Raw genomic sequence first — 12,489 nt, forward strand, 5'->3', positions numbered from 1 at the left:
ACCTCTCTTAGTCAGTCAAATAATCACAGACCTCAGAGTCATCTTGTTCAAATCCTGACTTTATAAGTAACAAAACTTAAGCTTGCACTTTGCTAGACAGGTACTCTACTACTGGAGTCACACCTCCAGCCTCAAATTAAAGTTTGTGTTAAATGTAGAATATAAACCTCCATGACCCTGGGAGTAAGAATCTCATGCTTTACTTGCTGAAATAACTTGGCATTATGAGTATGAGTAGTTTTAAATTCCAGAACTGCCTTGGATTCTTAAATATTTTATATAACTCTATAACCAAACAGTAGATAATATTAACAATGGCCCTAAGTAACTTGAGACAGTTTTTCACATTCTGAGAAATAAGGTAGTTTACAGGCTTCTAGTCTATTCAGATCTCATATTAAATTTACTTTTGTCTAAAATTAACTCAAGTCCCCCTTTTAAGGGGTTTACAAAAAATGAACTTGGAACTTTATATTTTGTTGTATACAAGTAAAGTTACATACTAGATTTAGAAAACAATTTAAAATTCAACTTCTAATTACTTTGTCAGCATATACCTAAAGTTAATAGCTACATATAAACCTCAACAAATTAAAATTCATTCAACTGGCATATAAGTTGTAAGAGCAAGAATCAAATGATATACAAGATACATATTAAATGAAGCACCAGACAGAATGTCATATTGCTGGTATGATGGCTTTTAAACAGTTGGACCCTTGAAATTTACATCACCCAAAACTTAACAGCAAATAGAGTCTGATTTTACAGCCCAAGGATGATAGTAAAATAGCATTACCAGAATCCTATCATCAGTCTAACCAAACTGTGGGTGAGGGCAGTCAAGGGCATTATAAGGCATGCCCAATGCTATCCTTCAATGGCTTGAGAGTTTTAACTAAACTAAACCAATATTTCATATAGCTCTAGTAAGGGCACAACCAGTATACACATTGTCAAATTAGCTTTGAAAGGGTAACAACTTCTCTCTGACATCCATTGGTACTCTTATCACTGAAGGAAAAACGGGAAGGGGAAGGCATTTTTATATTCTGAATTCTGCAGTTTTTACAGTTTCCATCATCACGTTTTTCGAGTTATTTCGAGTAATTAGCTACAAGAAGGAAAGATCTTCAGGACTCAAAAGCAAAACCAGCATTGGGTCCAAAGCGCTCTCCAAGTCTTATTCTTTCCATCCAGGTGGTGTCACTGAGAGTAGGACGGACAGATTGGAGTTTTTACTTCCGTTCCTCCTTAACTCTCCGCTAATTCTCCACAGTCCAAGTGCAGCAGAAAAAGGGGCTAGCCTACAAGTAGAGAAAAGAGGCGCTGGGAATCAGGCGGAGAGCTCAATAATTAGACCTTTGGGAAAATAATAATAATAATAAAGATCTCTGACTGTTGAGGCACTGGGGAAAGCCCAATGAGGGCTTTCCCTAACTCCAGCACGTCGACCTTTAAACTGAAAGCCAGGGGGAGCTGGGACACCCCGGCGGCCAGATTTCTTAACAGAAGAAAGTTCAAACAAATTTGCTCCCGCAGGATGAGGGGAGGAAGGCGGGCGGGCGGGCGAGTGGGAGGGAGGGAGGGAGGGAGGGAAGGAGGGCAAGTCTGGGCTCGGTGGAGGGAGCGCGCGGGGTCTGCACCGGGCTCGGCGCGGCGGTCGGTCCGACGCCGGGAGGCGCCGCGAGTCCAGGAGAGCAGCGACTTTTTCGGCCTCGGAGGACACGGGGAGCGGGGGGTCCCGGGCCCCGGCTGAGCCGGTGCCAGGACGCTGGGGAGAAGGCAACCGAAGGCGGCGGCGGCTCTACTTACTCGGCTGTACCAGATGCTGAGGCGGGCCGGGGCCAGCACGGCGAAGAAAGCCCTCTGCGGGTCCGACTGGATGTGGAAAGGCGCCTCGGCCGGGCTCCCCGGCGCGCAGAGCAGCCTCTTGGGCCAGCCGCTCAGGAAATACATGGTCCGCACGCAGCCGCCAACGCCGGGGCGCCCCGCGGCCCCCGGCCCCGCCGGTCACACTCAGCGGCCCCGGGTGGGGCGTCCGCCTCCCACACCGCCACCGGCCAAGTCGGCGGCGGCGACAGCGGCAGCTCGGGGCATCTGCCCGCTGGCCCGGCCGCACCGGGCCGACGCGACGCTGCGCGACGAAGGCACCCCCGCGCTGACGGGGCCCGGGGTGGGGGAGGGCGAGGGAGGCCGAGTCTGGACCGAGAGAGGCGGGAGGAGCGCGGAGGCCCGCCCCGGGCCCGGCCCCGCCCCTCCTCGGGCCGCGCGAGCGTCACCACGCCGCGTCGCGTGGATCTGTAAGGGGTGGGAGGGCGAGGGCGCGAGCGCGCAAGCGTGCTGGGGACTGCGTCCCTCCGCCCACGCCTTGTTTTCTCAAGCTCCTCCGCGGGCGTCGGAGGTGCGGCCGCGCTGCGTCAGCTTGCACGTGGTCTGGCTGTGCTCTCCACTGCCCCTCCCACTTGTCGAGACTGGTGCTGTGGAGGGGATCAGGGGAGTGTCCGAGGCCAGCGAGCCCAACTTGTAGTAAATTCGGAGAGCTTCCGCGGCAAAATACCACCCCTCCCCCGCACGGACCAAATTTGATACCCCTCAGGATTGGTGGGGCCTCCGGTGGGCGGGTCCCTGGAGGAAGGGGGAGGGCCGAGCTCGAGTCACGTGACGCCCCTAGTTCTCCCCGCCCTGTTCCCATTTAGAGCTCCGACGCAGCCTGGGACCTGGGGTTGGGGTGCGGGGGTTCTTTTGTGAGTTGCGGGTGAACTTTACATCCTAGATGGGACCTTTATCCGATTAGTGAGCCCCTGAAAGTGCTGGCGTTCATGTTCTACCCTTCAGGAGTTCTAAATCTGGTACGGTATATTCAATGTAGCTTGTCTTCATCTGCCCCTCTGCTGATGGAAATGTTGGACCAAGTTAGGGCTAGACGTCTCTTTTGCACCACTTTTTTGCAGTGGAGTTTTGTAAACGTGGACTTTCTGAGGTGGAACAGATTAGATATGCTGTAATTTGACATTTAACTTATAGACCCAAGGGACCCGGAACAATAAGTACTTTTAAAAGACAGACCTGCTGATACTAAACTCTGATTAAGAACAGAGAAGGAAACAAAAAAATGTGGAGTGGAGGAAGGGAGTTCTGAATAGAAGAGAGACTTGCTTTTGCCTTTTTTGAAAATTTCCATATGTTCGTATTAGCCTTCAAAATTAATACAATGGTTTAAAACATTAGCTGGAATTAAAAAGCAGTGGCATTAATCCCAAGTACGTGAGAAGTACCTTAACCATATTAGATAAAGCATCGTAGCTGGTATTTGTAACAATATGTAACTTTACATAATTTTTCTGAACATTTGCTGCAATCTCTAGAAGATGATCAAAGCAACTGCCTCTCCACTCAGTGCTCAGGCTGTGTTTGCCTGGTATGTCTCCCCACACCCCAAAACAAGTATAACCTCCCAGAATGTCGTAAGCATAGTAAACTTTGAAAGTGTTTGTCAGATGAGAACAGTGGATGAAGTTTTAAGCCAACTGAGTTACACCAGTAGACCAAAAAAAAAAAAAAAAAAAGAAAGAAAACCAGAAAGGTTTCTTAACGTACCAGTATACAATTGTAGAAGCATAACAAAGTTGCACCATACTCCATCTTAGATACAAGTTGTGCACTTGGCAGAGAAGTAATACTGTTAGGGGCAACAGTTCCACAGAACTAGCATATTTGCCCCAACTCACCTTCAGATAGTCTTTGTTCTCATGATCCTCAAAAGTGTGAACACCTTCCTGCACTCATTAGCAAATTTAAGGAATTTTTATTGTGCTCAATTTTGACTTGCCAAATTTTGAATCTAATTGCCCTGCCATCCTTCTTTGTAGAAGTCAAAGTTTATAACATAAATTCAAATGCTTGATTTGATTTAATTCTATAATAAAAGCTTCAAGTAGGTAAAATTGGACAGCCTTATAATTGTTGCTTTCTTAAAGGGAAAATAGGACCAGAAGTGGTGAATAGGACCTAAAGCCACATGGCCTGAAAAGAATTGGTCTTCTACACATTAGGGGTCTTTAACAGGATTGAACTGAATTGTGATAGTTACTCTGAGAATTGAGAGTAAGGAAGAGACCCTCTGGGCCTTTCTCCCCAGGGGAGGGGGGAGCTCTGTGTGTGTGTGTGTGTGTGTGTGTGTGTGTGTGTGTGTGTGTGTGTGTGTGTGTGTGTAATATCTTTTAACTCTCAGAGGTGGGGAATCTTGTTTGTCAAGGGCCATTTGGATATTTATAACATTATCAATACAGGTCCAGGCAGCTGACCAGAAACATACATAACTGTCTGGTCATCTATCAAATGATTTTGCTATACATATGACCAAGGGCTGGAGATTCCTCACCCCTGACTCAGAGGTTCCCCATTGTATCAGAAAAGTTGTGGGCTCAACTTTTAGAAACCATATTTTAGTTTTATTGGTAAAGAACCCTAACCAATTCCCATGGGCCTTCCTTTTTGTTCATCTATCTCACCACTATCACTCTCTAGTTAAACTTAACCGATTCTGTTATGAGGTAAAACTAATAGACTCAGAGTTAAAAAGGTACATATTTAAATGAATTAAGTTCACTTTGTTGTAAGAAATAATATTGGAAGCCGGGCACTGGTGGCACACACCTGTAATCCTAGCTACTCAGGAGGCTGAGATCTGAGGATCATGGTTCTAAGCCAGCCAGGGCAGGAAAGTCCATGAGACTCTTATCTCCAATTAACCACCAGAGAGCTTAAGTGGTAGAGTGCTCACCTTGAGCTGATGAGCTTAGGGACAGCACCCAGGCCCAGAGTTCAAGCCCCATAACCAACAAAAACAAAAAAGAAAGAAAGAAAGAATATTGGAGGCGCAGTGATTTATGCGTATAATCCCAGCTACTTGGGATGTGGAGATCAGGAGGATCAAGATTCACCACCAGCCTGAGCAAAATGTTAGAGACTCCATCTCAATAAGCTGAACACAGTGCTTGGCATCTGTGATCCCAAGTATGCTTTATGGTGCTCACCTATGATCCTAGCTACACAGGAAGAATAGATAGGATTAGTAAGGTCTGAGGCCAACCCCAGGCAACAATGAGTGATTCTACCTGAAAAACAACAGAAAGCAAAAGAGGCATGGGAGCATGGCTCCAGTTGTAGAGTGCCTTCCTAACAAGCTCCAGAATCTATGTTCAAATCTTCAAAGGAAAAGAAAAAAGAAAATGTTGGTAAGGATCCAAAGAAATACCCTTTAACAATAGAAGATAATTCAAGACAATTTTTCCAAATGATAGTTGCTATCAGAGAGAGAGGGAGAGATCTTTAAAATATAAATTTGGCCCACAAAGGTGATGTAGGATGATTAAAAAGGCCTTGAGTTTGAGTGCTTGAAAAAGGGTGAAAAAGTGTAGCTGTGGAGTGCACTGGACATTCATGTAAGTGAAGTCGTGGGTGGAGATGACAGGGAGGGACTGGGTGTGAATGAGGGAACAGATGACACTGTACAAAAGGAAAGGACTCATTACCTGACTTACATAAATGTAACCTCTCTATACATCACTCTATGATAACAAAAAAGTAAATTTTAGAATAAAAAGAAGCCATCAAATGGCCAATGTCCAACAATATCCAAAATGTCTATTTGGAAATTGCAAATCAAAACCACAACAAGATATTATGGGGCTGGGAAGGTGGCACAGTGGTAAGAGTGCTTGCCTTGCATTCATGAGGCCCTGGGTTCAATTCCTCAGCACTGCATAAGCAGAAAAACCTGGAAGTGGTGCTGTGGCTCAAGTGGTAGAGTGCTAGCCTTGAGCTGAAATGCTGAGGGACAGCGCCCAGGCCCAGAGTTCAGCCCCACAACCAACAACAACAACAACAATGGCTATTATCAGCCAGGCACTGGTGGCTCATGCCTGTGATCCTAGCTACTCAGGAGACTGAGATCTGAGCATCCTGGTTCAAAGCCAGACCAGGCAGGAAAGTCCATGAGACTCTTATCTCCAATAAACCACTTAGAAAACCAGAAGTGGTGCTGTGGCTCAAGTGGTAGAGTGCTTTCCTTGAGCTGAAGAGCTCAGGAACACCACTCAGGCCCAGAGTTCAAGCCCCATGACCAACCAAAAAATAAATAAATAAATAAATAAATGGCTATTATCAAAGAAATCTAAATATAACAAGATGTGGCAAGAGCTTGGAGAAAAATGAACTGTTGGTGGGAATATAAACTAGGGCAGCTATTGTGGAAAATGGTGTGGAGTTTCCTCAGAAAATTAAAAAATAGAATTACCACATTATCCAGCAAACCCACAAAGTTGTATATATCCAACGAAAAATGAAACCAGTACATCAAAGAAACATCTGCTTTTCCATGTGCATTGCAGTACTTTTCACGATAGCCAAAATCAAAACAACCAAAGTAACTATCAACTGATAAATGCATAAAGCAAACGTGTACAAGCTAGGCGACAGTAACTGTAATCCTAGCTACTCAGGAGGCTGAGATCTGAGGATCACAGTTCCAAGCCAGCCCAGGCAGGAAAGTCTGTGAGACTCTTATCACCAATTAACCACCAGAAAACTGAAAGTGGTGCTATGGCTCAAGTGATAGAGGTCTCACCTTGAGCTGAAGAGCTGAGGGACAGCACCCATGCCCAGCATTCAAGCCCCACAACCAACAACAACAAAAAAAGTTTACACATACAAAATGAAAAGTTTGGCCCATAAAAAGAAGGAAATCCTTTTATTTGTGAGATCATGTATGGAACTAGAGATCTCTGCACAAAGTTAAATAAATCAGGCGCCTAAAGACAGGTACCACACTATCTCACTTAAATGTAGAAGCTAAAATGGTCGATCCATTGTGTTCAATATACACAATATTAAAATTGAACTATGTAACTTGTAGGTAGGGACCAGAGGTGGAAAATGGGGAAGAATGAAGGAAGTGGTGAACATTGTCCCCAAGAAACAATGTATTCATAATCTGACTTATGGAATTGTAATACCTTTGTACAACTACCTAATAATAACATCTCAGGAAAAAAAGATACAAATTGCTCCTGAAAAAAATATGTTCTCTCTGGGCCTTTTTATGGTTTTCCAAATCATCTATAATAAATTCATGTTACTTTTGTAATGAGAAAAAAGTTATTTAAAACTATGAAATTGTTAATGATGAAATAAATGTCCCAGTTGACCTGCTTTAAGTAGAATCTTGCAGTGCTGACAAATCAAAGGAAGTTACATAATGTAGAGTTTCAGGCACAGGCCCAAGACTAGTGAGAGAAGGATTAGGAGGAAAGTAACCCTGAGTCACCAGACTCAGGCCCACACCAGGCCCTGTTTACTTTTGTATAGATTAGTAGGCTTCTGATGACAGACTTTGTGCCTGAGTTTTGATTCTGAGCATATTACTGTCAATGTATGGGTCTCTCCATAAGAACCTCTGATAATATGCACCGAAGATTATGCTACTTCATTTATTATTCTGTGCGGGGGTAGGGGGGTGAGTGGGTGTGTGTGGGTATGAGTGTGTGTGTTGCCAGTACTGGGGCTTAAACTCAAGGCCTGGGAACTGTCCCTGAGTTTTTATCATTCAAAGCTAGTGCTCTACCACTTAAGCCACAGCTCCAATTCCAGTTTTTTTGGTAGTTTATGTAAATAAGAACCTCACAGACTTTCTTGCCTGGACTAGCTTCAAACCATGATTCTCAGATCTCAGCCTCCTGAGTAGCTAGGATCATAGGCAAGAGCCATCAACACCCAGCTAGAAATGATTCTTTAAGCATCTGTGACAGATACATTTGCTATTGGACTGGACCTTTGATTACTTGTGCCTTCTGAAAACTGGTCATGAATAACTCAGTTGAAATGATACGATGTCCATGGTTTGCTTTAAATAATATGGAGGTAAGTGGAGTAAGTGGAAATATATGTGAAACAAGACTGGCCTTAGGTTGAGAATCTTTGGGAATCCCCTGTTATTCTCTACTCTTTCATATATGGTTAGAATTTCATTATTTTTTCCTTTGGTCCTAGGTTTACTAAAACTCTTAAGGGATAGCAGAAAGAATTGGATACATTTGTGTGACGTTTTTGAAATTCATTCCAACTCTAGGCAGGTGACCTGTGGTCTGGACAGACTGCCAAAGTCCACAAGTGCCAGCATTTCCTTAGAGCAGAATCTATTTCAATGACCTAATCCAGGTGGAGACCTCAGGGTCACAATTATGATCTCTCTCTCCTCCTCTCATTTTTCCTCCTCCTACAGCTGGACAGGGTCAGTAATATCTATTTCCCAGCTTCTCAGTCTGCTTCATTAGCTACATGGCATAATTTTGCCATCTTTTGCTGGGAATATTACTGATTCCCTCATATATGTGAGTACTGTTCAAGTGAACGCCATTGCCCAGATGTGTGTACAATTTCTCAATCAATATTTCTCAGTGACCTTTTTCTTTGTGGGGCAAATTTAGCACATGTAGTCCAGTCCTCAATAAAAGCAAATCTTTCAATGATAAACATTGTATTATAAAAATTAAATTTTAATTATATATGAATAATCAATTTACTTTTTTCACATCTCTCTCTACTCACAGATCACAGATCACAGATTTTTTTTTTTGTCAATCATGGGGCCTGAACTCTGGGCCTGAGCACTGTTCCTAGCACTCTACCATTTGAGCCACAGCACCACTTCTGTCTTTTTCTGCTTATGTGTTGCTGAAGAGTCAAACTCAGGGCCTCATGCATGTAAAGCAAGCACTCTACCACTCTACCACTGAGCCACCTTAACATGGCTAAATTTTAAATTTTAATATCATAGTTACTTTTAGTCATTTACTTGAAATAATAAATTAAATATAATTTTTTAATTATCTAAAATTTCAAAATTAACCATGAAATCAGGAAAGCTTATAATTAATGTCTCAATAGCTACAAATGAGACTTAAGGCTAGACCATTAGCACAAACTACAAAATAATATGGAGAAGTCTATTACTCCCAATCAAGCAAAATGGGAAAGAAGATATTGTTTTTCCCTTCACTTTGCTATATTTGTTTTTCATTTCCTGAGACAGGGATTTTCTAGGTAATGTAGAATGGCCTCATGGTCTCCATATAGCCCAGACTTAGCTTCATGAATGCTGGAACCACAACCCTTTGGTTTTTTTTAGAGATGGAAAATTATTGGTGGAAACAGGCTTAATCAACTATAACTGCTCTGATAAGACATGTTTCAATTAGTTCTTAGGTATTTAAAAAAAAAATCCTTTGGGGCTGGGAAGGTGGCTCAGTGGTAGAGTGCTTGCCTTACATGCCTGAGGCCCTGGGTTCGATTCGTCAGCACCACATAAACAAAATGAAAAAAGCCGGAAGTGGCGCTATGGCTCAAGTGGTAGAGCGCTAGCCTTGAGCTGAAGAGCTGAGGGACAACGCCCAGGCCCAGAGTTCAGACCCCACCACCGGACCCCCCCCCCAAAAAAAAAAATCCTATACCTGCATTTTGTCCTGGGGCTTGAACTCTGGGCCTGGGCATTGTCCCTCAGCTCTTCAGCTCAAGGTGAATGCTCTACCACTTGAACCCCAGTGCCACTTCCGGTTTTCTGAGTGGATAAATAGAGATAAGAGTCTCATGGACTTTCCTGCCCAGGCTAACTGGGCAGGATCCTCAGATCTCAGCCTCCTGAGTAACTAGGATTACAAGTGTGAGCCACCGGTGTCCGGCCTATACTTGAAATTTTTGTGTATTCTTTATTAACCTGGTAAAAGCAATGGGAAAGAGAAGGTTTTGACCCTCAGAACAGTTGAAAGTTGACATAATTCTAGTAAGATGCCCATCAATATCCCTCCTAATCCAGCCTTCATTAATTCAGCCAAAATTTCATATTCATTGTGTTATCCCTAAGTCTCCTGTATTTATCAGTGATCTGACAGTCAAACCTACATGCTTATCTAAATGGCACTTGTAACAAATCATTCTAGAATGTGAAAGTTTCAGCTTCTCTCCTGTTCTCATGTTATTCTACTACATTTAGTCTGATTCCTCAAGAATTATAAATCCCAAGCAAGTATAATTCTAAAAGTAAAGCTTCACCAATTTTTATCAAATCAAATATTAATATTAACTACAGTTAATATTGTTTTCTAACAGTCCAAAATGTTACAAAATGACAATAGTGTTCTTTTTCTTATTGCCATTTTTAGTTATTTATATAATTATTGTAGTAAAAATAAATATAACAGAGCCAGATACTGGTAAATAGGAGGCTGAGACCTGAAAGATTTTGGTTCAAAGTCAGCTTAGGCAGAAAGGTTGGCGAGGCTCCATGTCCAGTTAACCAGCAAAATGCTGGACTGGTTCATGGCTCAAGTGGTAAAGTGGCAGTCATGAACAGGCAAGAACTTGAGGCCTGAGTCCAGGACCTAGTACCAATGCACACACGCACACATGAGCACATATACACACACACATACACACACACACACACATACATACACACACACACCATAAAATAGGCATGTTGTGGTAGAGCTTGCCTATAATCAGAGTACTTGACAGAAAGATGATACTTGGCAGGAAGATGAAGAGTTTGGGACCAGCCTTGGCTACATAGCAAGACCCTGTTTTAGAATAAATAAAAACGAAAAACATAACATAAAATTTATCTTAACTATTTTGAGTGTACAGCTCAATAGTGTATGTTCACACTGTTGTGAAGCAGATCTCCAGAATTTTTTAATTTTGCTTGAACTCTGGGCCCGGGTGCTGTCCCTGAGCTCTTCAGTTCAAGGTGAGCATTCTACCATCAGCCACTTCTGGCTTTCTGGTGGTTAATTGGAGATAAGAATCTCACAGACTTTTCAGCCTGGACTGGCTTTGAATCGTGATCCTCAGATCTCGGCCTCCCGAGTAGTTAGTATTACAGTTGTGAGCCACCACTTACCGTATTTTTGTGTGGCCAATTTCACATAGCATAATGTCTTCAAAGTTCATCCATTTACTAGAATGTAATAGGATATCTTTTGATATGGCCCGTTGAATGTGGCTATGTAAATATCTCCTTGAGACCCTGATTTCATTTCCTTTAGATAAATACTCAGAAGTGGGATTGATGGATCATGATGCTTCTATTTTTATGATATTTTTAAGGAGCACTACTATTTCTATGTTTCACCTAATCATACTAACAGAACATAAGGGTTCCAGTTTTCTACATTCTCATCAAAACTTGTTTTAAATTTTGGAGTTTTCTTAATAGTTGCCATCCTACTAGGTCTGAGGTGCTTTTCCATTATGGTTTTGATTTACATTTTTCTGATGATCATTAATGTTGACTCTTTTCATATGCCTGTCGGACATTTGTATATCACCTTTGGAGAAAAGTTATAACAGTTACACACAGCATAATGAAGTTTGTTCAGCAATAGGCTACACATGCAGCCATCATCCCATAAAATTATAATGGAACTGGTAAATTACCGTCACCTAGTAACATCATAGTCATTATAATATAACACAATGCATAACTTGTGTTTGTGGCAATGTTCCTATAAACAAACCAGTACTGCCAGTTGTATATAAAAATATAGCACATATAATTATATGCAGCATGTAATACATGGTAATAAACAACTATGCCAACTGTTTACATACTTGCAGTGCTATACCTATCATTATTTTAGTGGGTACTACTACTTACAGAAAAGTTTACTATAAAACAGTATGCTGTTTTACACCAGCAGCAACTTTATACATCTGTGTTTCTGATGTCTCTTAATTTTATCAAGAAGCCACATGGTGTGGTTGACTATATTACCTAGGTTTTTGTGAGTACACTCTATGGTATTCCCACAATTATGTAGTTATTAGAATATATTCATATTGATATATGAATCATGAATGTATTACCTTTGATAATACTGTGCCATCAGATATCTGTACAAAAAGTCAAAGTATAAGAGTAAATTTCTGACTAAACATAAATCTTCTCTACAACCTAGCCATAGCATTCCTGGGCATCTACCCAGAATATCCCAAGCCAGGATACCATAAAGACACTTGCATAATACAATGGAACTTTACACAGCCATTAGAAAGAATAATATTGTCATTTGAAGTAAATGGGTGGACCTAGAAAAAAATCATGTTAACTAAGCTAAGAGAGACAAACAGTGCATGTTTTCTCTCATATGTATAAGCTAGCTCTACCATACCCTGAGACATGATCAACTCCATAGTATTCTACACAGTTGAGAACAAAGGAGGATACTCTTAGGGAGCAAACACAAGGGACAATGCCTATGTGCCTTTGATCATATAAAATAATATTTATCAAAGTGAAAAAAGAATACATTTCTGGAGTTTAAGTTTTGGAAGATATAATTTCAGATTCTCCATTGTTTGAATATTCTTTATACTCAGTTACAAGAATCTTATATGTATCGCATCTTAGTGAGAAAAGGTTTTAAATAT

At 41.9% G+C, this 12,489-nt stretch overlaps 1 protein-coding gene across 4 annotated transcripts in view; it reads right to left on the reverse strand.

The window, feature by feature from the left end:
- The window catches only part of Ric1 (RIC1 homolog, RAB6A GEF complex partner 1), a 119,014-nt gene that overhangs the window by 87,975 nt on the left and 18,550 nt on the right, over positions 1 to 12,489 (reverse strand). For 3 of the 4 annotated variants that reach the window (XM_070033250.1, XM_070033251.1, XM_070033249.1), the window contains exon 1: positions 1,816 to 2,177. The exons of the other annotated variant lie outside the window; for it this stretch is intronic. In XM_070033250.1, coding sequence (XP_069889351.1) covers positions 1,816 to 1,959 — 144 coding nt within the window. In that variant the 5' untranslated portion in view covers positions 1,960 to 2,177. Of the gene's footprint in view, positions 1 to 1,815; positions 2,178 to 12,489 lie in introns of those variants that run through there. 4 annotated transcript variants of the gene reach the window in all.

This window comes from Dipodomys merriami, unplaced genomic scaffold (genome assembly GCF_024711535.1).
Source record: "Dipodomys merriami isolate MVZ:Mamm:240054 unplaced genomic scaffold, mDipMer1.0.p SCAF_22, whole genome shotgun sequence".
Lineage (NCBI taxonomy): Eukaryota > Metazoa > Chordata > Mammalia > Rodentia > Heteromyidae > Dipodomys > Dipodomys merriami.